Raw genomic sequence first — 23,820 nt, 5'->3', positions numbered from 1 at the left:
ACCCGAGTTTATGGCACCTTTGAAGATGGCGCATCACCGTTGATAGGGAAGACAATTTTGACGCCTCTGAATGATGATGTGGTCAAGGTCAAAAACATGGTGCTCCATGTCTTTCTAGGTGAAGTGATGGAGTACTTCAGCTTCGATGCAATCCCTCCAAGTGAAGTCAACAATGAATCTCTCTACCCAACAGAGTTCCTAAACACAATTGATGATGCGAAAATGCCGCTCCACAAGCTCCAACTCAAGATCAGCTGCATCGTGATCCTTCTCCAAAACTTGAACACACTGCAAGGTCTATGCAACGAGACCAGGCTTCAAGTGGACTGCTTTTTCCCGACAATGCTACAAGCCACAATCGTCAGCCAAGGAAATTTCTACGATGAAGTCCATCTCCTACCACGGATTGTGCTCTACCCATCTCAATCGAGGTTTCCATTTCGATTCAAGCGTCTCCAATTCCCAGTTCAGCTGGCCTTCGCGATGACGATTAACAAATCCTGGGGTCATACTCTCGACACAGTGGGGTTATATCAACCAAACCTACTTTTCACTCACGGCCAACTCTATGTCGCTCTCTCAAGGATGCGGATCGATCCAGCAGGAATTGTGTTCTGAGATGGCAGTGCGAATGGCCTGCCTGTGTCACGGTGCAAATGGCCTGCCTGTTACATAGAGGTTTTCCATTAGGAGATGTCAGGTAGAAGGTCGTAGAAGATGAGCTTCTACGTTCTCAAGTACAACCTCAAACTCTCTCTCTACCTTCTCATCACCATAATCTTTCAAAACTAAGATCCTTCTTAATTTTAGCTCCCAGGAAGCCGTTCCCTCATCTGTGCTTCACTAAACTGATCACCATCATCATCGTCGACGTCATCATTACATCATATTCAAGGCAGAAGATCCATCCTGTGAAAGAGGTCCATGCCTAGGAGTTCTTCACCGTGACGAGCCGACACAGGGTTGGAATCCTTCTCATCGTGTGATTGAGAGACACCACGAGGAAGAATCTTCGTCATCTGAGCTTCCCCGTTATTGCAATGCAGCACCTTGCACTTCTTGGGCAACAAGGCAGGCAACTTCTCCCTTACTTTTTCCCCCTCCTCTGTTCTCTCTCTCTATGTAATCTCATCTTTCCCTACCAGGGCGCATCTCCGTTAGCTTATTTCTTCATACTAAGACCTTCTGCTTTGTTCGCTGCCATTTGTCATCTGATGGGGCCGCCGGAGACAATAGGTAGTGAAATCGCATCGGGCCAAGATGCAATCTGCATCTTGATATTTACGCCTACTACCTCTGGTACACCCTCAATCTCTCTATATCTCTTATCATTGCAAAAATACTCGAAAACTAACATCCCTTTAATTTCAGCTTCTAGGAAGCCGTTCTAACATTCATGCTGCACTTAACCAGTCATCATCATCATCGTTGACATCTTCATCATCATCGTTGCCGGATAGAAGAACCACCCCGTGAAAGAGGGCCAAGCCAAGGAGTTCTTCATCATGGTGAGCCAACATATGGTGGAATTCTCCAGATTGTGTGGCAGAGAGGAAGCCTACAGAATTATGTCCGCTAGCTAAGCTTCCCGACCGTCCCAATGCGGCACCATGGGATTCATGGGCAACGAGGCCAGCAACTCCTCCCTTATCTTTTCCCCCTCATATTCTCTCCCTACTAGGGCACCATCTCTATTACATTCTTCCTTCATAAAAAGAGCTTATGCTTCGTCCACTGCCCTTTGTCATCCAACGAAGCCACTGAAGATGAGTGGCAGTGCAACCGCATTGCTGCCAAAACGCAAAATGCATCTTCATATTTAAGTATTGAGATCCTCTCTCGCCCCGTCTTCCTCAACCTGCAACCAAGGAAACCCCTCCCCCCCGAGTGAGAAACGTTCTCTAAATCAAGACACTAACTACACATGATACAAAATGTAAACTTATACTCTACTTTATTTCAAATTATTTTTCTTACCGTAGCAGCCGGATAATTATCTTGGTGGATCTGCATTACAGAATTTTCATTGGCGACAGCGAAGGCGAGAAGCTTCGACGCAAAGAAGGAATTGGCAAAATTGACGCATAGGGACCAGGTGAGGTCTGCTCCGCTACCCGTTGTCTATGCTACCCCAGCATGTAACCCAAACAAAAGATCCTTGATTTTTTTCCTTCCCTGTCATCTGTCTGCCAGCTTCAGATCTGTGTGGTTCTTTTGAGTGGCAGAAGATGGTATTTTTTCTTATCTCCCATAATGAGGACAACCCTGCTTTCTAGCTCTTCTCTACACCGGAAGCGAGCATTGCGAGCGGGCCCCACTAGTATACACAAAGTAAATATAAGAATAATATTATCTAGTCCCTAAATATAATTTTTTCTCATACTTTTTTAATATCTATAAAGGAAAAATACATTCTATATTTTTTAAAAAAATCATGTTTTCATAAACGCCATGAACATTTTCATTATAATATAAACTACTAAATACATACACTGTTAAATATACATGCATTTTTTGAGCATATTATGACTTCACATTTCCTAATCTACGCTAATCTCTACTTCAAGACATTTTCATTCAAGTAATTAATACTGCGCAATAAATCATCTACAGAATTTATATTTTTTTAAAAAATAGGAAACACAGTAAGTTTATATAAATGTATTATTTTATATTTATTTAAACAGTTAATGAGTAACCTTCACTGCCTTAAGGTTTTTTAAAATATGTAAATATATAATTATTGAAATAATTAAATTATAATATTTCAAATAAAAATCAATTACAAAAATGGACCTTTTTGATATCTTTATATTTAGGTTTTTTACTATTGGTTTTGTATTAGTTAATTAAAAAAATCATAATTGAATTTCAAGGAGATACATAATGTAAATATAAGTATGATAATTTTGGTGAAAGTTGATATGGAATCTAAAACTGATATAAACACTTCCTCTTTAACTCTTCTTGAAGCTCTAGTAGATCTTCTCACCATGGAGGCACACTTCTTGGTTGACGGAGAAAATCAAAAGAAATAAAAAGGGTGGACAGGGGCTGCCCAACTTTGGTTGTCCTTGGTGCTTAAAATGGATGCCCATCACCTATTTATACTTAAGCTTTTCACAAAAGTACATTAAGTAAAAATACGTCCACCAATGCCCTTATACTTTTATGCTTATGACCTTCTAGGCCCACGAATCATTCTAGTTAATAAATTCAATGTTAAAAAACAATTACTATACTACCTTATTAATTAAATATATAACTTATAGGTTATTAAAGATCATGTTAACTATCAAGTTATAGGTTAACTAATAGCCCGCGGGGTGAAAAACTATATCTTGTGCTCTAATAGATACAGAGTAACATTCCATCTCTCTCATAGAACCTTCACCGGATTGATTATCTTATATCTTGTACACAAGACTCTTGAAATCCTTATCTCTCATTTAGTTAGTACTAATGTGTAAGGGAGGTCATGGGAGAAAGCCCTATACGATGTCCTTATGCATACATGATTTAGCTACATCGTCTTTGTTGAGTCAATCTCCTCTTAAACTAAGGGTGAATGATCCCATCTTAACAACTCAATCATCTCTATGTGCTTTTTGATATATCTGACCTAAGACTTAACTCAATCCCACGGTTAGAGACTTGTAAGCTATATTTAAAACATAGTTGTCCATCCACGAGAGGTCCTTAGTATCTCAGGCCAACATATTACTTATAGGACCATGAAATGAATCAACTTAATTGAGATTTAGGCATAATACTGATAAATCCAAAATGATAGTAATAAATATGTGCAATTCTAGCTAATTTATCTACTTCTTTATTTTTATCTGAATATATTATCAACATTTATGTTAAATTGTGAAATATCATGAAATAAAATCACCTTTTTATAATTTGGAGTTAATTATTATCATTTGTGGGACCAACCCCACTTAACTCAATGAGTTAAGTGGAATGAATCTCACTCTCTTCTTAGTTGATGTGGAAGACGCAGGAATTAGGTGAAACTTTCATGAATAAACTGGATATTTAAATGAAGAGGAAGCTATTTGGAACAGAGGAGCAGGCTCAGCCACAACCCTGGGCCAAGAAAGAAGGCCCAAAGCAAGACAGTTGGCTCTAGTCTAATGGCCCATTAAGGAAGCTCCACTAAACCCACTATGAGAGGCATGTTGGGCCAAAGAAAGGAGGGCGAGGGGAAGGTCCAGTCATGATTATTTATGGACATTTCAGGGGCTTAAATGCTGATTGGAGGACAACCTTGGGCGTGGATCCAAGCCAGAGAAAAAGATCCAGCCATTCAATCCACAAAACATCCAAGTGTGGAGACTTGAAGATAGCACCTTTAATGCTAATTAAGGAAAGAAACCTTGAACGTCCAGGGGGTATTTCAAAGGTCTCAATGCTGATGGGAGGACCATAATGGACGCGGATCATGACCCTGAAAAGAAGATCTGGCCATCCATTGTATTAAAAATCCAATGGCTCTCATTTACTCTCTCTCCCTATATAAAACCCTTCACCCTATTGTAATATTCATCTTGTGATTCAATCCAAAGTAATGTTTAGTGGCCTAAGTGCAATTGAGTCATAGATCCATTCACCTCAGTGAGTGCCAGGCTGAGCAGGAAGCATCCAGGGCTGAAGAAGCTGGTGGAAAGGAGAAGAAGAAGTCCCTTGGACCTTGGCGGGTGTGACAAAGAGGTTACCTTCTTATTTATCCTTTTTCACTCTTTTCTGTTCATCTTTTATGTATTTTTTTAGTCTTAAATCAGCTAGCCAATATCCAGACGGTTCCAATGCATCTAACCACGCTCTAAAATTCATTCTAGAACTCACTCTAGAGTGAATTTAGTGTAGTGCATTTTTTCTCTCTCCTCCACCAAGCCACCTTCCCCATTTGGCATCCGGACTTAGCCAAATTTTGACCAAGTCCAAAGCGCCAAACTGTTTCATTTCCTATTTTGTTTTAAAAGACTCCTAAAAAATCCCAAAAAATTATTTTCTGCCTATTAATATTATTATAATATTTTATTTTTCTTTGTTATATATTTTTATTTAATTAGTTATTTATCTTCATATGTAGTAAACCTACTTCTAAAATTATTAAAAAATACATAACTAAAGCACAAATTCCTAAGAAAAAACCCTTGCTCCCTGTGGATCGACCCTTACTCTCCCTACGCTAGTAAGATTCTTATAAATTTTTGTTGTTTTAATTTGGATAAGCCAACGACACTAATTAGTGAAGTTAGCTCATCACTAATTACCCCAAAATCTGAATTATCAAATATCACTTGAGGGAACTATATGGATCAATTCGGAGAACTCTTTCTCCAAAGAGCACCCATCATTTTGCATTAGTTTCTCCATACTAAATGGCCCCAAGATCAGCCATACTTATTATATAAGTAGTATAGTGCTATTATATCTAGATAATTAGAAGTACATCTGACGACGGCAAAAATGGGGTGTAAAACGTTGGGTCGTTGTTATTTTCACTTTGATCAAATAAAAACTTGTATATGTAAACTTACTCAAAAGTGTATAGAGATGAGCAAGGTCGTCTGCGTAGGGATTGGCAGTTAGAGTTGAATTCAACTATTGAGAAAGAGAGTTAACAAAGACCGATAGGTGTTTATTTAAATGCCTAAGATGAGATTTAAAATTGTGGTGCTTTCTTTTTAAGTGGTAGAAGAGATACTTTTTAATGAGTTTTATCAGAATATGATGTATACTAAGAAGTATACATTCCGTGATTTTTTTGGTAATCCTTTTGGTGTTTGTGATCGTGTTAAAAGTAGTTAAATTGATTTTTAGAAAAATTGATTTAAAGATTGCACACAATGTAATCGAAGAAATGACTCATAGAACGTTTTTATATTTTTTTAATTCTTCTTCTCGAAATAGAATTTGATTTCTTCAATTTCGAGAAGTGGATTGAGGCTAACTCCTCAACCTTTCTTAACACTAAATGATCTATTGATTGAGCTAGAAATTAAAATATCATTCTTACCGGATTTGGCGGAGGACAGAGGTCGCCAATGGCTTCAGACCTCAGTTCCAGCCGTGTCTTCCTTCAAGTAAGATTGTTGATCTTTCTTGAATGTCTTCTTCCTTCAGTCCTCCCTTCAGGTCATGGAACTGTTACTACCTAAGACCGAGAGAACCGGAAAGAGAGAAGGAGAAATTGGCTCTCCACCGTGCAACAAATGAAACTTGTAAAGCTCTAAGTTCAGCGATGAAAATATAGTTTTATCGCAACTTAAGATCTTTTTATAGGTCAGGAATGGTCGGATGACCTTCCTGACCGGTATGGGACCATTCCGATGACATCTCCGGCGACCGAGCGGCGGAAATCTGACTTCTCGTCGCCGGAGTGACATAGCCGGCCATGAAGACGACGGACGAGGGTGAAGAAACTGCAGAGACCCCCTGAGCATTAGATCTGCATCATTTAGAGTTCAATGGCTATGATTAAATCATGGCCGTGGACCCCTTTAACTTCGGTAGACCCCTGCTCCATCGGTGAGCCACGTCAGCCATGAGGTCAGTTGAATGCATCGGATTTGTCTGCATCGGTGCTTCGCGTTGAGCTGTCGACCTGAAATAAAAGAGGAAAAATAAAAGACATTTAAAGGCTATCTTGACTGTTCGATCTTCCGAAGGAAGATCGACGATCAAGATTATAACGCACCACTTAATAAAGCCCGAACCGACACGGACTTTGGGCCAGGTTGGCTTGAAGCCCGGTCGAGTTGTGTTTGAAGATTATTTAAGATTGCGGCCCGGTGCGCCGCGGTCATTTCTCAAACACGACTGACGGCCCAGCCCGATTGCACCTGAGAAATGGGATTTCGCAATCCCATATGGATTGTTTTAAAATACGCAAACGGTATATAAATTATGTGCTTCCCTATACAGATATTAAAAACAAACTCTTACTTACCTTAAGCGCTGATCTGAATCCTTCGGGCTGCTTTGAGGTTGGCCTGGCCTGGGCTTGTGCTACGTGTGCCGCCTACGGCAGCAACCAGGGCTGCGGCTGCGGATGGCGCCTGCGGCGCGCTCGGCTTGGCTGCGCCTTGGCAGTCTTAAAGGCCCTTTTTATCTATTTTATTATTATTCTTTTTTCTTTTATGAATTATTTTACTTTCTTTTTATTTAACCGTCACATTTCATACTATGCTCATTAACGCAAAAACCTATTAAAAATGTGACGTTTTACATAATGACTGAAATATTGCATAAAGGAGGAATTTAACACAAAAATGCATACCTCTTTCATCTATTTGGCTTCTCAAAACTTCTAGTGAATATTGATTTACATGCCTGAATTGTGACTCGTCAACATCTCGACTATCTAATGAATAGGAATATTAAGACTGAACATTTAAAGAAGAGTTGTTGATTTACTATGATCTCATCATAACTCACTTGGTCATTACATGCATTCATAGATTTTGTTATAAGCATCACACTGGAATAATTATGATTACATATTTCTTTTAACGAACTTAAACAAAAAATGGTGGTAAGAGTTGCAAATGGTGACATAATGTCCATCTGTTACATTATAAATTTGGAATAATTTTGGCAATCAACAATTTATCAATTAAATTTGGACATCTGTTCAAGGTTATTGATAGTTTTCCAAAAAGTCAGACATGAAATCATACTCACAAAAATACAGAACTTTACACTCACATTTGACATGGAATTATATACCTCAAACTACTTGATGGTGAAATCATAATGCACACTATTTGTCCTGTCATCCTTTATCGCAAAGTTTCCTACTTATAAAAAATTTAAAGTTTTGATAATATATTTAAATTAGCAATCCTCTAAACTATTTAGTCCATTTGGTTTTATTTTTTATTTATAAGGAGAATACATTGATGCCACCTTTTAATTATATCTCATTGGCAATGCACGTGTATGATTTAGGTTTTGAGTTTGACTGGCATATTATTGGCAAATCGATACCTAATCATAAGTGTTAGTGAAACTATAAATATTATCCAAAATATTAAACTGTTATATCATGACCATCAAAATTGAAATTTACCCTGACAAGTGACTAGAATAGTCTTAAAACACATACATATAGAGCATTATATTCTAGTTTAATATGTATATAAATTATTCGATAGATACCAAAAATTAGTTTGCAATCATTATCTAAATGTATAATAATTTCAATCATCATTTTTCATGTATGAATTTAAATATCTATAGATATGTGCTTTCCTTTAATGAAAATATGCTTAATAATTCATTAAATATATAAACTGTCATAAAAATAAAGTCAAATATACCTTTTTTAGATTATCAGTGACCTAAGAGTTAAAATATTAAAAATGAATTCCGGTTTGGATGGATATGTAGAATTTTCAGGTTTGTTGTCAGTGATAATGGATGTATCAAAGGAATAGGGTAATATTAGCCTCACTAGAGAACCATAATAGTTATTTTATAACATCAAAAAAGATACCAAAAATCTTGTGTATTAGACAAGATGGAAGATAAATTAGCAGATCCCAAAATAAAATCATAAAGGAGGGTCAATTGCTGGTTATGAAAAGTATGAGCAATCCTCTGAAAACTCGGATCCGGACGGCTTACTTTGTAGTCAATAGTTAGAAAATTCCTATCTCTTGTGGGCTGGTTTATCTTAGGTGGAACTTTTATTACACACTAAACTGGATGAGACGCCATTCTCAAGAAAAAATATGCAAGCATCAGTTGAGAAGCTGATGCAATTTGGGCATATAATCAACTAAAAATTTGTCCTAGGTTATTTGAAAGAAGGAAAATTTTGGTAAATTGAGTTGACTTTCTTCTGTTGAAACTCGTTGAAGAAAACAACGACCCAAGACGCTGCTATAGAAATGCAGAACCAAATAAATGTTGATGTATAGAGATAGATAACAAGAACCTCTTTACGTCACCGGCGTGACGTCAACGTGCAAGGCTCTCGGTGCAGGGCACTAGCTTCTCGTTTGGTGCAGTAGAGAAACTCCTTCAACTCCCAAGCCAAGGGAGTAACCACTAAGGAGCGATGAAGACAAACTAGAGGAGAGAGAGGAAGAGGAGAATGATCAAGTAAAACACTTGACGGCTGCTAAAACATATTAGGGTTCAAGGGGGATGAACACCCCTTTAAATAAGAGAGAAATGGGCCCCCAAATGGGCCATTTCATCACAAAGGTCAAGATAAGAAGAGGCACCTCGATTCCCGTGCCCTCTCTTAGAGGGGGGCTTTGTCTTGTCAAGCCTCTCCTCTCTTGCATTCCCCCAGTGGGGGGCATGAAAAATCCCCAACAAACTTCACCTTGGCAGACACCTAGTCGCGCTAGGTGTTCTTGTCGCTTTCCCACGTCGTAGGCGCTCTACTTCCATCAAGGTACCTGCAACATGCACCAAGTCCAAACAATGTTTGTACTTCTCTGCCGTGACTACCTTCGTCAACATATCCGTGACATTCTCCTCCGTGTGCACTTTTTGAAGAATAATTTCCTCAGAGTTCAGCAGTTCCTGGATCTTGTGATACTGCACGTCAATGTGCTTCGGCCGTGCATGATAGACCTGATTCTTTGCCAAGAAAATGACACTCTGACTATTGCATAACAGAGGAACTCCACCTTGAGAAATGTCGAGTTCTTTGAACAAACCCTTCAACCACAAGGCCTCCTTAGCAGCTTTAGTTGCCACCATGTACAACGCCTCCGTCGTAGACAATGCAACAGTTGACTAAAGTGTCAACTTCCAGCTCATAGGTCCACCAGCCAACATAAACACATAACCGGTCGTGGATCTTCGATTTTTAGTGTCACCTGAAAAATCACCATCAACATAACCACGTACTGAAAGCGAACTCCCTTTGTTGATGAGAATTCCCATATCAGTTATGCCCTTCAAGTATCGAAGAGTCCATTTCACTGCGCTCCAATGCTCCTTCCCCGGATTGCTCATAAACCTGTTCACCAGTCCAACTACGTGAGCAATATCTAGCCTTGTACAGATCATATCATACATGAGAGAACCAACGACACTAGCATAGGGAATAGACTTCATTTCAGCAATGTCTTGAGCAGCTTCAGGTCTCTAAAGCAACGAACAACCTGAAATGGTAAGCCAGAGGAGTATTCACTACTTTAGCATTCCTCATGCCAAACAGGTCAGAAATCTTCTCAAGATAACTCCTCTGAATCAACCATAAATGACCATTCACACGGTCTCTATGAATCTCCATTCCAAGGATCTTCTTTGCATCTCCAATATCCTTCATTTCAAATTCCCTGCTCAATAATACTTTCAACTGTCCAATCTCATGTAAATTCTTCGAAGCAATAAGCATATCATCCATCTAGAGCATCAAATATATACGAGAAGCATCATCACACATCCTCATGTAGACGCAACAATCAAATTCGCACCTCAAATAGCCAATATGCACCATGTATGAGTTAAACTCCTTGTATCACTGCCTCGGAGACTACTTCAGCCCATACAAGGACTTCTTCAACCTGCAAACAAGGTTCTCTGTCCTCGGTACAATGAAGCCTTTAGGTTGCTACATGTAGATCACTTCCTCCAAATCACCATGAAGGAATGCCGTCTTCACGTCCAACTACTCCAACTCCATGTTCTCATGCGCAACAATGACTAACACCATGCGAATAGATGTGTGTTTCACAATAGGTGAGAAGATTTCATTATAATCAACTCCCTATTTCTGAGCAAAGCCCTTTGCGACTATCCGTGCTTTGTATGATGGCTGCTCTGTATCAAAAAGTGGCGCCTTCTTCTTAAACACCCACTTGCATCTAATAGCATGCTTCCCTGCTAGAAGCTCCACCAACTCCCATGTTTGGTTCTTCTCCAAGGATGCGCGTTCCTTGGACATCGCCTGCAGCCATCTCACTTTCTCGGGGCAATTCAGTGCCTCCTTGAAAGATGTTGGTTCTCCATCTCCTGCAAACAAAGCAATAGTCACATAATCATCAAGACGTGCAGGCGGCCTCGTCTCCCACCTCGCCCACTTAATAGCAATGCTCTCAGAATTCTCTACGGCCTCATCAGTCGATCCTCCATTGTCAACTGAATTGGGTGGCATCTGCACGTTCTCCACCTCCACCTAGGTCCTCTCTTGGACATTGCCACCACTTGAACTCTGATCTCCCTGCTCATTGGAAGGTTTCACCATGTGATTTTCATCAAAAACCACATCCTTGCTGAACACAATCTTTTGCGCTTCCGGATCCCAAAGCCGATAGCCCTTCACTTCGTTACTATACCCTAAGAAACTGCACTTCTTGGACTTTGGATCAAGCTTCGATCTCTCATCAACAGGTGTAAGGACATAACCTGGACAGCCAAATACATGTAACATGGAATAGTCCACAGGTTTTCCAGTGTATACCTCTTCAGCCACCTTCCCATCAAGAGCTGAATTTGGCGACCTATTCACCAAATACGTCGCCATCTGAACTGCCTCTACCTAGAACTCCTTGGACAATTCAGCATTCAACCGCAAACACCATGCTTTCTCTGCAATTGTGTGGTTCATGCGTTCTGCAACACCATTCTACTGAGGGGTCTTCTTCATAGTTAAATGACGACGAATACCATGCTCTGCACAGACCTGGTCAAATTCAGAAATTCAGCACCATTGTCAGTCCGCAAGACCTTGATCTTCCTCCCCGTTTGGTTCTCAACTCTTGCGCACCAAGTCTTGAACCGCGAGAAGACATCCGACTTGTGCTTCAAGAAATAAACCCAAACTTTCCTACAAAAATCATCAGCAAAGGTCAGTAAATATTGAGCACTTCCACAGCTCATCACGTCAATGGGGCCCCACACATCAGCACGAATATAATCCATGACACCGCTAGTGTCATGCCGCCTTGAATGTCACCCTGCACTATTTGTCCATGACATAGTACTTGCAAAAATCCAATTGGCAAGACCTCACCCCAGGTAGCAACCCTTGTGCATGTATCTTCTGCATACCGGTCTCACTCATATGGCCCAAATGCAAGTGCCACAAGAGTGTGTCATCCGTCATCGGCTCATGTGGTGTAGCAACTACAGCTCCACCAATCACAGTGCTCCCTTCAAGCTTGTAAATATTGGCTCGTAGACATCCCCCCTTCATCACAACGAGCGCTTCCTTACAAGCTTTCAATAGTCCGTCCGTAGCCTTGAATGTGCAGCCATTCGCCTCCAAATAACCAAGGGAAATCAAATTCTGTCGTAGCTCCGGCACGTGTCGCACATTTCCCAATACTCTAATTACTCAATCAAACATCTGGATCTTCACCGTTCCAACGCCGACAACTGATGGCGCGGCACTGTCTGACATCCTAGAGCCGTCACTCGAGGAACCAGCGCTGTCGTCTAGCCCACCACCAACACGCGTCCAGCCGACACGACGAGCCACAATAGCGACGCGCGACCCCGGGTTCAGATACTCGACATGACGACGCGCCATCTTCATCGTTGGATCATTCTACTTACTCGTCCTTATTTTCTTTCGTCGCTTTTCATCCTTCATTTTGTCATTGTAGTGAGGGGAAGGACCCATATGAGGATATCTTCCCCTCCCCCTACCTTAGTGGGTCTTACAACCCCCTTTTTTTATTTCCTTCCTTTTTCTTTTTCCTTTTGTTGTTATGGGGGCCCATTTTCCTCTCTCCTATAAAAGGGAGGGGAGGGCGCCCTCCCCTAAACACTTCTTGATTTTCATTTTGAAAAGTTATAACGTATTTGGAATTCCACGAGTCACGATCATGGAGGAGGAAGAAGAAGAAGAAAGAAGAAGAAGAAGGAAGAAGAAGAGGAAGGAAGAGAAGAAGGAGAGGAAGGAGAGAGAAGAAGAAGGAAGAAGAGGACGCTGGCCACCTCCTGCTCGGAGCCCCGCTGCCTGTTGCCTGACGCCGCTGCCGACCTCCCGAGTGCCGCCGCCGTCGTTCCTGCCATCAGCCGTCGTCCACGCGCAGCCAGTCGTCCTCCCGCCATTGCTCGCCACTCCTACCACCGCCCGCCGCCCCAGTCGTCGCTGAGCTACCCCGCTCGACCAGCTCCGCCGCTGCTCATTTGGTCTTCCCCACCGTAGTCCTTCCCGCCGTCCGCCTCTATCACCTCGCCCGAGCTGCCTCACCCTCGCAGCGAGGTCTGACCGCCGCTGCCGCGCTTCTCTGCCGACCAGCTCCGTCGCCGCCCCTCCGGCTCCCGACCGCCGCCGCCGCGCTTCTCTGCCGACCAGCTCCGTCGCCACCCCTCCGGCTCCCGACCGCCGCCGTTCAGCAACGCCGTCCCCGGGGCCGTGCGCCAACTCGGCTGCTCGCTGCTCCCGTCACGCGCCGCGCTTACCAAAGCCCCGCGCCTACCTGTGCGTTTGCCAAGCACAGCGCCCCGTCTGCGCCCCGTGCTGCCTGCGCACCGCTCTATCTGCGCGTGCGCTCGCGGCGTGCCGTGCTCGTCGCTCGCAGTGCCCGCCCCGCGCCTTCGTCCTGCGTACCACGCCGCCGACACCGTACCAGAGCACCTACCCAGTGCCTTGCACGCGGCCAACAACTCCCACCCGCCAGAGGACGTTCGCGCTTTCGCCTACCCTCGCTTCTGCACCAGTCAACGCCGGAGCCATCGGCCTCCAAATCGCCTCCAAATACCCGTCGCCAGCGCGACGAAGGTACTTCCCAGCCCTTTGTTCTATACGTCTCTTACTTTCTTCAATGCACTTTCGATTTGCCTCCTCCGTTCTCAGGTTAGAAATAGGTGAGAGCGAGACAGGTTGAGAAAATGACGATCGTCAGCTCGTCTTACCTGTCCAGTACGAGTCGAGCGAGCCCGACGAGTGTGAGCATGCTAGCGGGATTTCTCGTTCGGCAACGTACTCGCCCTTGACCCTCTCAGGCGAGGTTCGGGAGGTCCATTTGACCTCATCCATAGCGACCCCGTCAATCCCTGGAATGGCAACCCTGCATCACGACACTCACATCGTACTACACGTAGGATCTTTCACGCATCATCGTCTTTATATTACCAGTCCATCCGCATTCTCGGACGATGACACTGCCCGCGACGTCCGATTGAGATCTCGATTCAATACCAAGCCGCTACCCTCGGTGTCGACCGGACGACGTCTTGACGACGTCCGACATCAACAACCCTACAAGGAGCATTGTTCCCCATAGAAATAACTCCTGAAGCACTCGCATAAGAGTGAAACCAGTCAGCATGAAGACATAAATGATAAGAGCAACCATAATCCAAAATTCATGAGTCTACTGATTCATCTGCCACGACCAGAGCAGAGTAGACGTCTCCATCACAACCCTCTTCAACTCTCGCGACATTAGCAGTGCTCGTCTCACCAGCATCCGTCTTCCCATTCTTCAACTTTGGGCAATCTCTTTGCAGATGTCCTTTCTCATTACACTTGTGACATGTCACTGTCATCAACCAATTGGTCAAAGACTTGGATTGATGGTTCTTCTCTACCGACTTCCCCTTCTCCTTCTACCGTCCACGTTCCTTCCCATTCTTCACGTAGAGTGCCTTGCCATGGGTATCTTCAGCTCCTTTCTTCCGCTGATAATGCTCCATTAAGGTTTTAATAACCTTGTCAAGATCTGGCGCTTTGCTTCCATGCAACAAGGTCATCACGAGGTGATCATATGACTCGGAAAGAGAAACAAACAAAAATATCACTTTGTTCTCGTTGGAGAACACCGCCTCAATCTTCATTAGATTTGTAATCCACTGATTAAAATAATCAATATGAATAGATAAATCAGCACCTTCAGCCATACGTAGCCCGAACAATCTCCTCTTCAACGGCAACTTGCTCATCATCGACTTCGATGTAAAGTGCTTCACCAACTTATCCCAGATCGCCGCGGGATCCTTGTCGCTGAGAACATGATAAAGAGCACTATCGGATAATCACGACCGAATGGTGGTTGCGGCCTTCTGTGATACTTGTGCCAATCAGTTGCCGTAACATTATCAGGCTTCGACACATCTAAGGTCAACGTTAAATCCTGTTGGATTAACAGATCATTCACTCGCTGCTGCCACAGGTTAAAGTTCGACGAACTGTCTAGCTTCTCAACATCAAAACGAGATGAAGACAACGCCATATTAAATTTGAGTAAAACAACCAACCTGGCTCTGACACCACTTGTTGAAACTCGTTGAAGAAAACAACGACCCAAAACACTACGGTAGAAATGCGAAATCAACCCGGACGAGATAAATGTCAACGTATAGAGACAAATAACAAGAACCTCTTTACGTCACCGGCATGACATCAACGTGTAAGGCTCTCGATACAGGGCACTAGCTTCTCGTGTGGTGCAATAGAGCAACTCCTTCAACTCCCAAACCAAGAGAGTAACCACCAAGGAGTGATGAAACAAACTAGAGGAGAGAGAAGAAGAGGAGAATGAACAAGTAAAACACTTGACGACTGCTAAAACAGATTAGGGTTCAAGGGGGATGAACAGCCCTTTAAATAAGAGAGAAATGGGCCACCAAATGGGCCATTTCCTCACAAAGGACAAGATAAGAAGAGGCGCCTCGCAACGCCCTCTCTTAGAGGGGGGCTTTGTCTGGTCAAGTCCCCCCTCTCCCACATTCCCGCGGTGGGGGGCTGACAAATCCCCAACATCTTGCTAGCCTAGTCCCTATCTGAGAAGCTTAAGCGCTCTTCGTCGCCTTAGGGTGCGCAATCATATGGAAAGACAGTCGATAACCTATCCCATCAGCTTCCAGAGAAATGTGGACGCGTTTTTCATGATTGTGATATAATTATGTTTCTGTCTTTGATGAGAGATTATGTATCCTATGTATCCTTCCACAGATGAACTAGATCCATCAGTTCAATTGCTTCATATTTCTGTAGATAAGATTGGCATTAGCGTAGCGTCAAGATCTTCAATATGAACTTGAAAGAGATGTCGACATTTATGGTTCACTATGCCTCGGTCATCAAGCCGTCGAAGATTTTCCATTTCATGCCGTCCTTTCTCCTTTGAAAAACCAAGGGAAAGGACAACCCGGGTTTATGTAAAGATGATCAATGAACGGCGGATCAACAGCAAAAGATAGCTCTGTTTCTTGTCCTTTGGCTGAGGGAAGGAACCGGGCAGCCTTTCCCCGGTCAACCGCAACGCTCACCGGGATTCGCTCACTAGGCGACGTCGAACTACTGTCAAACTTTCGCACACCAATACCTTACCCACAGGGCCGAAGTTTGACAATTTCTGCATTGCAGCGTGTCAACGTCTGAAATCGAGCATTTCAACAGGGCTCTCCGTCTCAATCGTCAAACAAATTGGCAGATGATTGAGAAGAACAGGATAAAGAAAAATAAAGAAGGCAAGCCAAAAGTTTGATAGTACCACTGAAACGGAGATCTTTGATACGTTACTGACAAATGCCGGATTATCATCGGGGTCGAATCAAATGTGGCAAAATGTTGATTCGCCGTCTTTTTTATATCGGATAGACAAAAATATTCTTCTTTCTTCTTTGATACCTCTCAATCACGTTTTTAGGAATTCAGGAATTCTGTTCCTGAGGTGAAAGGAAGAAAGAAAGAGAGAATAACAAGGGAAAGAAAAGAAACTTGGGATGTCATTATACTCTTTGGCGTGTTATCTAACCCTCTATGCTTCAACGAGGATCGAGAAGCTTTCGAGCTCATCTCCTACCCCGTCGTGTGCTTTACTGTCACTGTGTTTTCTTCCTAAAAGCTGCCGAGAAAGCTGCACCAGCGTCATAAAGAGTTGTCCAAGCCGGCGGCGCCCAGCCAGTTTTCCCTTCCCAATGCAGCCCGTGCGCTTGGCAACCACAAAGAGACCCGTCCAGGCCCAGCCATGGCGGCCAAACCCTCGCCACACGTGGAGGGACCTTGAATTGACCAGGCCGAACAGACCCGTACAATACCTGACCATATATTATATAAAATAAGAGATTTCACATAATGGCAGTAGAATAACAAAAAATTGTAATAAAATTGGAAAAAGGATTTTCAGAATACTCACAAACCACAATGAATACTGGATTAAGATCTACAGAACGAAAAAAAAGAGAATAATTTTTTTCCTGCAAAGAATTTCAACTTAGTTATCTACCTTTATTAAGAGAGGTTCTCGGAGTAAAATTGTTTACCGATACAATTTATGCTGTTTTTTCTTCCGGATTGGTTCTTATTTTTGTGTCTCAACAGCGGCCATCCACTTCTCCGCATGAATAAAGAGAAATCAAGACTATCTCAGATGAAAATTGGAAAATGGCACACTCTTCCGGGAAAAAATAATGAGTGTCGGCTTCCCACAAAAGTTTGACTCGTTTTCGACAGAATTTCAATACTGGGTTCACAAGCATCCAAAAGCCCGTTCAACGGGACGAGGCAGAAGATAAGCAGAAATGCTGAACTGTTCATGGGGCAGAAGATGGCTTCGGTGCCCACCACGTGCCGGATACCGCTGGCTACATCCAATTTTTCTCTCTATCTTCAATAATAACTCGGTCCCCTCTCCACATTCTTTCAATCTTCTTACTCTCGGCGCTCTGTCTCCTAAGCCATTTCTGTCTCTCTAGAAACGTCACCTATCTTTGGTTTTATGTGTATCTCTGTGTCTCTCACTCTGAGGGAGAAGACGTTTCCTTGCGGGCCGGGCAGTGGACTCGGCTCAGCACGTGTGTGGAATCTTTTACCCCGAACGATTACGAAGCTTTTGGGAACTGCGAGGGAATGTTATCCGTCTATGGGCACGTGTGAAATTTGACCTTCGTACACGGCTGTCAATCTCGCGGTAAAGAACTAAATATTATCTCCCTCTCTCTGTAGATCCCTGTCTGTAGTTTCTTATAAAGACGGACAGGCGTTGGATTTGGGAAAAGACGAATCGGTTGTGAGAGAAGACGCCATGGTGAGCGTTGGTCTGGCCTTGGGAGGCTTTGTGGGACTTCTCTTCCTATGCGTAGTTCTGTCGAAATGGAATGATGTTCGATGTAGAGGCGAACATCTTCCGCCCGGAACCATGGGATGGCCGCTGGCGGGAGAGACTATGGAGTTTCTCAAGCGCGGCCCCAACTTCATGAAGAACCAGCGTGCCAGGTCTTTCTCTCTCTTTTCTCCCTAAAGCAAGTGGGGTTCCTCCATGTTTCCTTTTCTATTTCTTTTATCGCTCGCAAACGCTTGCACTCTTTCTAACTCTTTCATTCTCTCTATCTTGATATATTTATCTTTCTCTCTTAGCTATCTCTCCAACTCTTCCATTATCCTCTCTCTGTCTAAACTATGGACAGTTCGTCTGTAGGTACGGAAATCTCTTCAAGTCGCACATACTTGGGTGCCCCACAGTCATCTCCTCGGACGCAGACGCGAACAGGTTCATCCTCATGAACGAAGGAAAGGGTATCGTTCCGGGATACCCTCAATCAATGATAGACATACTGGGCAAGTGGAACGTCGCCGCCGTTCATGGCGCCCTCCACAAGTCCATGCGCGGCGCTATTCTTTCCCTTCTGGGGCCTACCGCCATCAGACTGGAACTCCTCCCCAAGTTGGACTCCTTCGTAAGATCTCATGTTTCACACTGGGGGGGCCAGACCGTCGATATTCAGGAGAAGATGAAGGAGGTTGTTTCTTGCTGGATCCTTGAACTTAGATAAACGAGATGAGAGAACTATTATTTTTGTAACACAAATTAGTGGGTTTTCCTCAGATGTCCTTTTTGACGGCGCTGAAGCTGGTCGCCGGGATAGACTCTGGGAATGGCGCGGATGCCTTATCGAAGGAATTCAATAAGCTCCTTCTCGGTTCCTTGTCTTTACCCATCGATTTCCCTGGAACAAGCTATCGCCGAGGACTCCATGTATAAATATATCATCCATCGTTTCCTCTTTTTCGATGTATAAGTAATAGTAAGTTCATTTGCAGGCAAGGAAGAAAATAGTGAGCATCCTCAGTGATTTGGTTCGAGAGAGGAGAGGCTTGGCCGTCGACGAGAATAAAGATATGCTAAGCTCTCTCATCAGCGGCGCAACGAAAATGACCAGCGAGCTCACAGACGAACAGATGATAGATCTATTGATTTCTATTTTATACGCCGGCTATGAAACCGTCTCGACAACTTCGATGATGTGCCTCAAGTACCTTCATGATCATCCGAGAGCTCTTCAAGAAATCAGAGTAAGATGGCCGCCTGATCTCTACCTTCATCAGAGCGAAATCCGAGTCATCTGATTACATTAAATGGGTTTCCGTCTCAAGGATGAACACGTGGAAATAAGGGGGAGAAAATCAGCGGAAGACGCGATTAACTGGGAGGACTACAAGTCGATGAACTTCACCCGCGCGGTAACTTCTGCTCTAGCCTGTTCTTCGTTTCCACATTAAACTGTGCGGTCAATGCTGAGCAGAAATCGGCGGTCTTGTTTCATGGCAGGTGATCTTTGAAACCTTGAGGTTAGCCACGATAATCAATGGAGTTTTGCGGAAGACGACAGAGGACCTGGAGATAGAAGGTTTTACCATTCCCAGAGGATGGAAGATTTACGTTTACACGAGGGAGAGTAACTATGACCCTTTTCAGTACCCTGAGCCTCTGCGCTTCAATCCATGGAGATGGCAGGTTCCTAAATTCCTCCCCCTATCGGGCATTTTTTAATTTTATTTGTTTGTTTATTAATTTGTGTTCGACCCGGCAACTTAGTTTTTGTGCGTTACTGACTCTTGGGCCGACGCGTTTCTGTACTAGGATAAGAGCTTGGAGTCGCACCCCAACTTCACACCGTTCGGAGGAGGAAGCAGACTGTGCCCAGGGAAGGAGCTTGGGATCGCCCAGATATCCACATTTCTTCACTATTTCCTGACGCGCTACAGGCAAGCCTTCTCCCCCTTCCCTGTTTCGGGATCGCAGTCTCGCAAGCAAATCTCATCATGCTACTTCAATTCCTCTTTTGATTTAGCTGGACGCAAGTCGGCGATGACGAGATACTCCACTTTCCAAGAGTAGAAGCGGCGAAGGGTCTTCATATTCGGATCCAGGACATCTGATCTCCTTCAAGATTAAGCCAGCGCAAATGTCAGATAGACAGAGAGACAGAGAGAGAGTGTGAGCGTTTACTTCTTACAAATGGTTTGAGACGGCAGAGGTTGTAAGCCTAATGTGCATAAAGGGCAGAGAGTAAATGCCTTTCCTAGGCTTCAGAGGCAGAGTACATCGGGATGCATGTTTTCCATAGGGGGTAGTAGCTTTGCAGCGGATATACCTTGACCCTGTGTCTCTAGACGTCTACTGAGTGGAGCTTGAATGACTGGTCTGTTAAGAAACAAAAGATAGGAACGTAGGAGAGGGCGCATTAATGGGGGACCCATGTGCATGGCGTTCCCTTTCACTACCAATGAGAATGCAGTGCCAGAGACTCAAGGCTTTTACTCGCCCTATGGCATAAAACCCTTATTGCATTACCCTAGGACACGCGTGCAGAAGGACCTCGCAGCGTTGACTCGTCCTTCTGTCTAGTCTTTCAACTTCATTTCATATTTCACTCTCATCATAAAAAGAAAGACGCAACTAGAACCAGAAGGTAAATCCGTCTCTTCTCTATCGCTTTCCGCTGTTCTACAAGCCGTAACTTCACTCTGTGAGAGCGTCACCGTTGATAATTTGTCGCCGAACAGTCTACAGTGTAATATGTCGCCTAAGAAGACTCCGAAACAAGTGCAATCAAAGGCCACTATTATAGGACTACAGGAGTTTCCCGGGACCAATTCCTCGCCAGGATTGATGCGGCTACGGCTCCTCTCAGCCCATCACATCCAGCCAGCCATATCGGTTAATACTTGATCGGCGCCCCAAACGTCGGTTCCGACGTCGTTACTGGACCCATCTTTCTCTTAAAGATAGAACCATTTACTATTATGGAACACGAGAAATATTTAATTACATATCAATTCATCTCTGACTAGAAAAATGGGCAAACTGGTCATACAGTCATTAACAATACAACTTATCTCAATGAGTCCCACAAAAAAAAGGAGAAATAGAGCCAATCAACGTCATACAATTAAGAGAAAGGGTTGCCAATGGAGCTCTAAAATGACAACGGAAGCTGGGATCTTGTGCGAAATACTTGACCGAGTTGCCTGCCTGTCGGAAGAAAAAAAAATTAAATTTTCTAAAGTATGCACGTCACTCGGTGTGCTGGTGTAATAAAAAAGGGTTTCATCCGAAACACTAAACAACCGAGTCACCAACAAAGAGCGGTAAAAAACTAGTCATTACCGCCTATTAAGGACGGTATTATGCAAATATTTTTTCATTCAGTTACATAGTTCGCTTGGTCTTGTCCAAGTAATTTCCTTATTCTGAAGACGGTCCCCTCTTGCAAGTAATTTCCTTATTCCGCGCACTGGTCCTTCCTGGGGGCCTCCGGTCGTCAAATTACTTGGCTGGCTCCCACTTCTGCCGACTGCCGAACGCAACGTCGCAGCTGGCCAAAGAGACGACCGAGGGAGGGACGTGGCACTACCCGGTAGCCAGCCAAGCGGAGATAAGATTTACGTGGTAGATATCTATCCACTGATGGCCTATGGGATAAAAGAGAGTGAGAAAGAAATAGTAAGATCGATACGGAAAAAAGAGGGAAAGATGTGCAGACTATTGCTGGACGGAAGAGTTACGAAACGCTCACCTGCGTTTTAACAACGATAAGATGTTGTGGAATAGTGTTAACGTACAACATAGTCAATGACACGTACTCACCCCACCCCTCCTTATCGCAGAAATAATAAAATAATACCGTAAACAAAGAGCATAAAAACAGTTATTTTACTCCATCATCTCTGCCATGATGTACAGCTTACGGCGTGACACGAGAGACAGATGTGCAGACGACATTGAGTTGCTACAAATCTAGGATGTTCAACATAATGTCTGAAGTATAAAGATTTGGAAACATCACCTGCCCATTGTGATTAATTCATTGTGAAAGTTGTAGATGCACATAGTGTTTGCCTTGCGGCATCACTATCTGATATTGTACCAATCGATATCTTATACCCAGGAAATTTTCGACGGTTTCTGATCCCAATATCAGATACCAGTTTGGATATAGGCGCAGTGGGGGATATCGGATAACAGATGCCAGATATCTGATATGCCAGAGCCGAATATCGTAAGATCTTTTCATTAATGGAAGGATTCGTTTATATCTTAGATTTAATGCATATCGACAATAACCTACGAAAGGGCATTTATCATAACAGTAATGACGATTCGGGGTTGCTAATGAGCATACTGCGAGTAGGACGTGGAATTAATTCAAGGAATTCAGAAGTATCAACTCTCTTTAGTTTTAAAGAGTCTAAACACATCGAAATGGTACCATCCGTGTGATTTAAAGACCTCCTTACCTAATTCTTCTGACAATTATTATTGAACAATGGTCATAATGATCTAACCCCAAAGGATTAGGATACATTCATATGTTATCATCATTAAGGTATAAATTGTATCTGCGACAGGCTCCTTGGGCGTCAGTTGGGTGCTCATAGTTCATAGTCCATTACGGCATCTTCGTTTAGTGTCAATTATCCTAATCTTCTAGGATTAAAATACAGCTCAACTATTATTATCATTATAATTTTAACTTTTATAATCTAATTTTAGCCCTATTGTTACATATTTAATATTGCAATATATCTTTGTGTAAAATCCTTATTAAGTGGTTTTTTTTGTTCTCTTAACCCAATACTTTATATCATATGATATGAGGGGGTACCTGGGTTTTATTTACTCACTTTCTGTTTTTATCCGTTGGGGTGCTATAAATCAATCCTTACAAGTGTATTTTGTAAGATAAAAATTGTAATTGTGACAGTTTCTTTGGGCGTCATTTTGGTGCTAATAGTTTTGAGTCAATTCTGGTATTTTCTTTGAGAGTCAATTATCCTAATCTTTTGTAAATACAATCAAATATCATTATCATTAAGATAAAAAATGAAATTGGGACAGGCTTTTTGGGCGTCATTTTGGCGCTCATTCGCCAGATTCAAATATGGTATTTTCGTTAATGTCAACTATCCCAATATTTTGGGATTAGAATAAAATCAAATATAATCTTCATAAAGATTAAATTTGTAATTCCAACAGTCACTTTGGGCTTCATTTTGTTACTAATAATTTAAAGACCAATTATGCCATTTTCATTTACCACCTCAGCAGCAAGTTATTTTTCTCATACCAAGTATAGTGAAATGAGATTGCGTATACAACATGGGGCTCTGAAATTATGAAGAAACTAACTGATCTAGTGTACCTCGCTCCTTGTTGACCCGCATAGTGTTCGTCAAGCTGCATTCATCACATCACAATAGGCATGGCGAGAGACAGCCCTAGGAGCCTGTCACTGTGAAGGTCATTGTGAATTGAAGCAGGGATAATGAATGCGTGACAGATGACACATCTGGAGAACAATAGTGATGTTGGTTTCTATGGCTTTGATATGAATGAAAGAAAATGTGATTCCTTCATCATAAAACTTGGATCATCCATGATTTCTTGGATCCACAAGTAAGACGTGTTGAGTTGCTCAAGTGAGCACCCTCTAAACATATCGACGTGATCCATGGCACACCAAATTTCTATCTTCCTCTTGGCAAGCTCTATTCACGCTCTATCATCATCCTTACGATGTCCCTTGCAATTGAGAATGGGAAAGAGCTATAGGTACAAGGGAGAAGAAGGATACGAGGCTTGGCGAATTCTGACATGG

General features: G+C 42.9%; 2 protein-coding genes across 2 annotated transcripts; both read left to right on the top strand.

Moving 5' to 3' along the window:
- The first annotated feature begins 126 nt into the window (after window positions 1–126).
- LOC144702539 (uncharacterized) lies at window positions 127–618 on the top strand. The gene has a single exon (XM_078574589.1). The coding sequence runs from the start codon at window positions 127–129 to the stop codon at window positions 616–618; it is 492 nt and encodes a 163-aa protein (XP_078430715.1).
- A 17,310-nt stretch (window positions 619–17,928) lies between these two features.
- LOC144702108 (cytochrome P450 85A-like) lies at window positions 17,929–20,262 on the top strand. The gene is made up of 8 exons (XM_078573996.1): window positions 17,929–18,154; window positions 18,357–18,678; window positions 18,765–18,914; window positions 18,980–19,231; window positions 19,313–19,399; window positions 19,488–19,673; window positions 19,800–19,924; window positions 20,011–20,262. The coding sequence occupies exons 1-8, from the start codon at window positions 17,964–17,966 to the stop codon at window positions 20,096–20,098; spliced, it is 1,401 nt and encodes a 466-aa protein (XP_078430122.1). The 5' UTR covers window positions 17,929–17,963; the 3' UTR covers window positions 20,099–20,262.
- Window positions 20,263–23,820: the final 3,558 nt, after the last annotated feature.

Source organism: Wolffia australiana, chromosome 4 (assembly GCF_029677425.1).
Source record: "Wolffia australiana isolate 7733 chromosome 4, ASM2967742v1".
Classification (NCBI taxonomy): domain Eukaryota; kingdom Viridiplantae; phylum Streptophyta; class Magnoliopsida; order Alismatales; family Araceae; genus Wolffia; species Wolffia australiana.
Note: the sequence above shows the minus strand (reverse complement) of the source record. Positions and strands in the feature narration are given on the sequence as shown.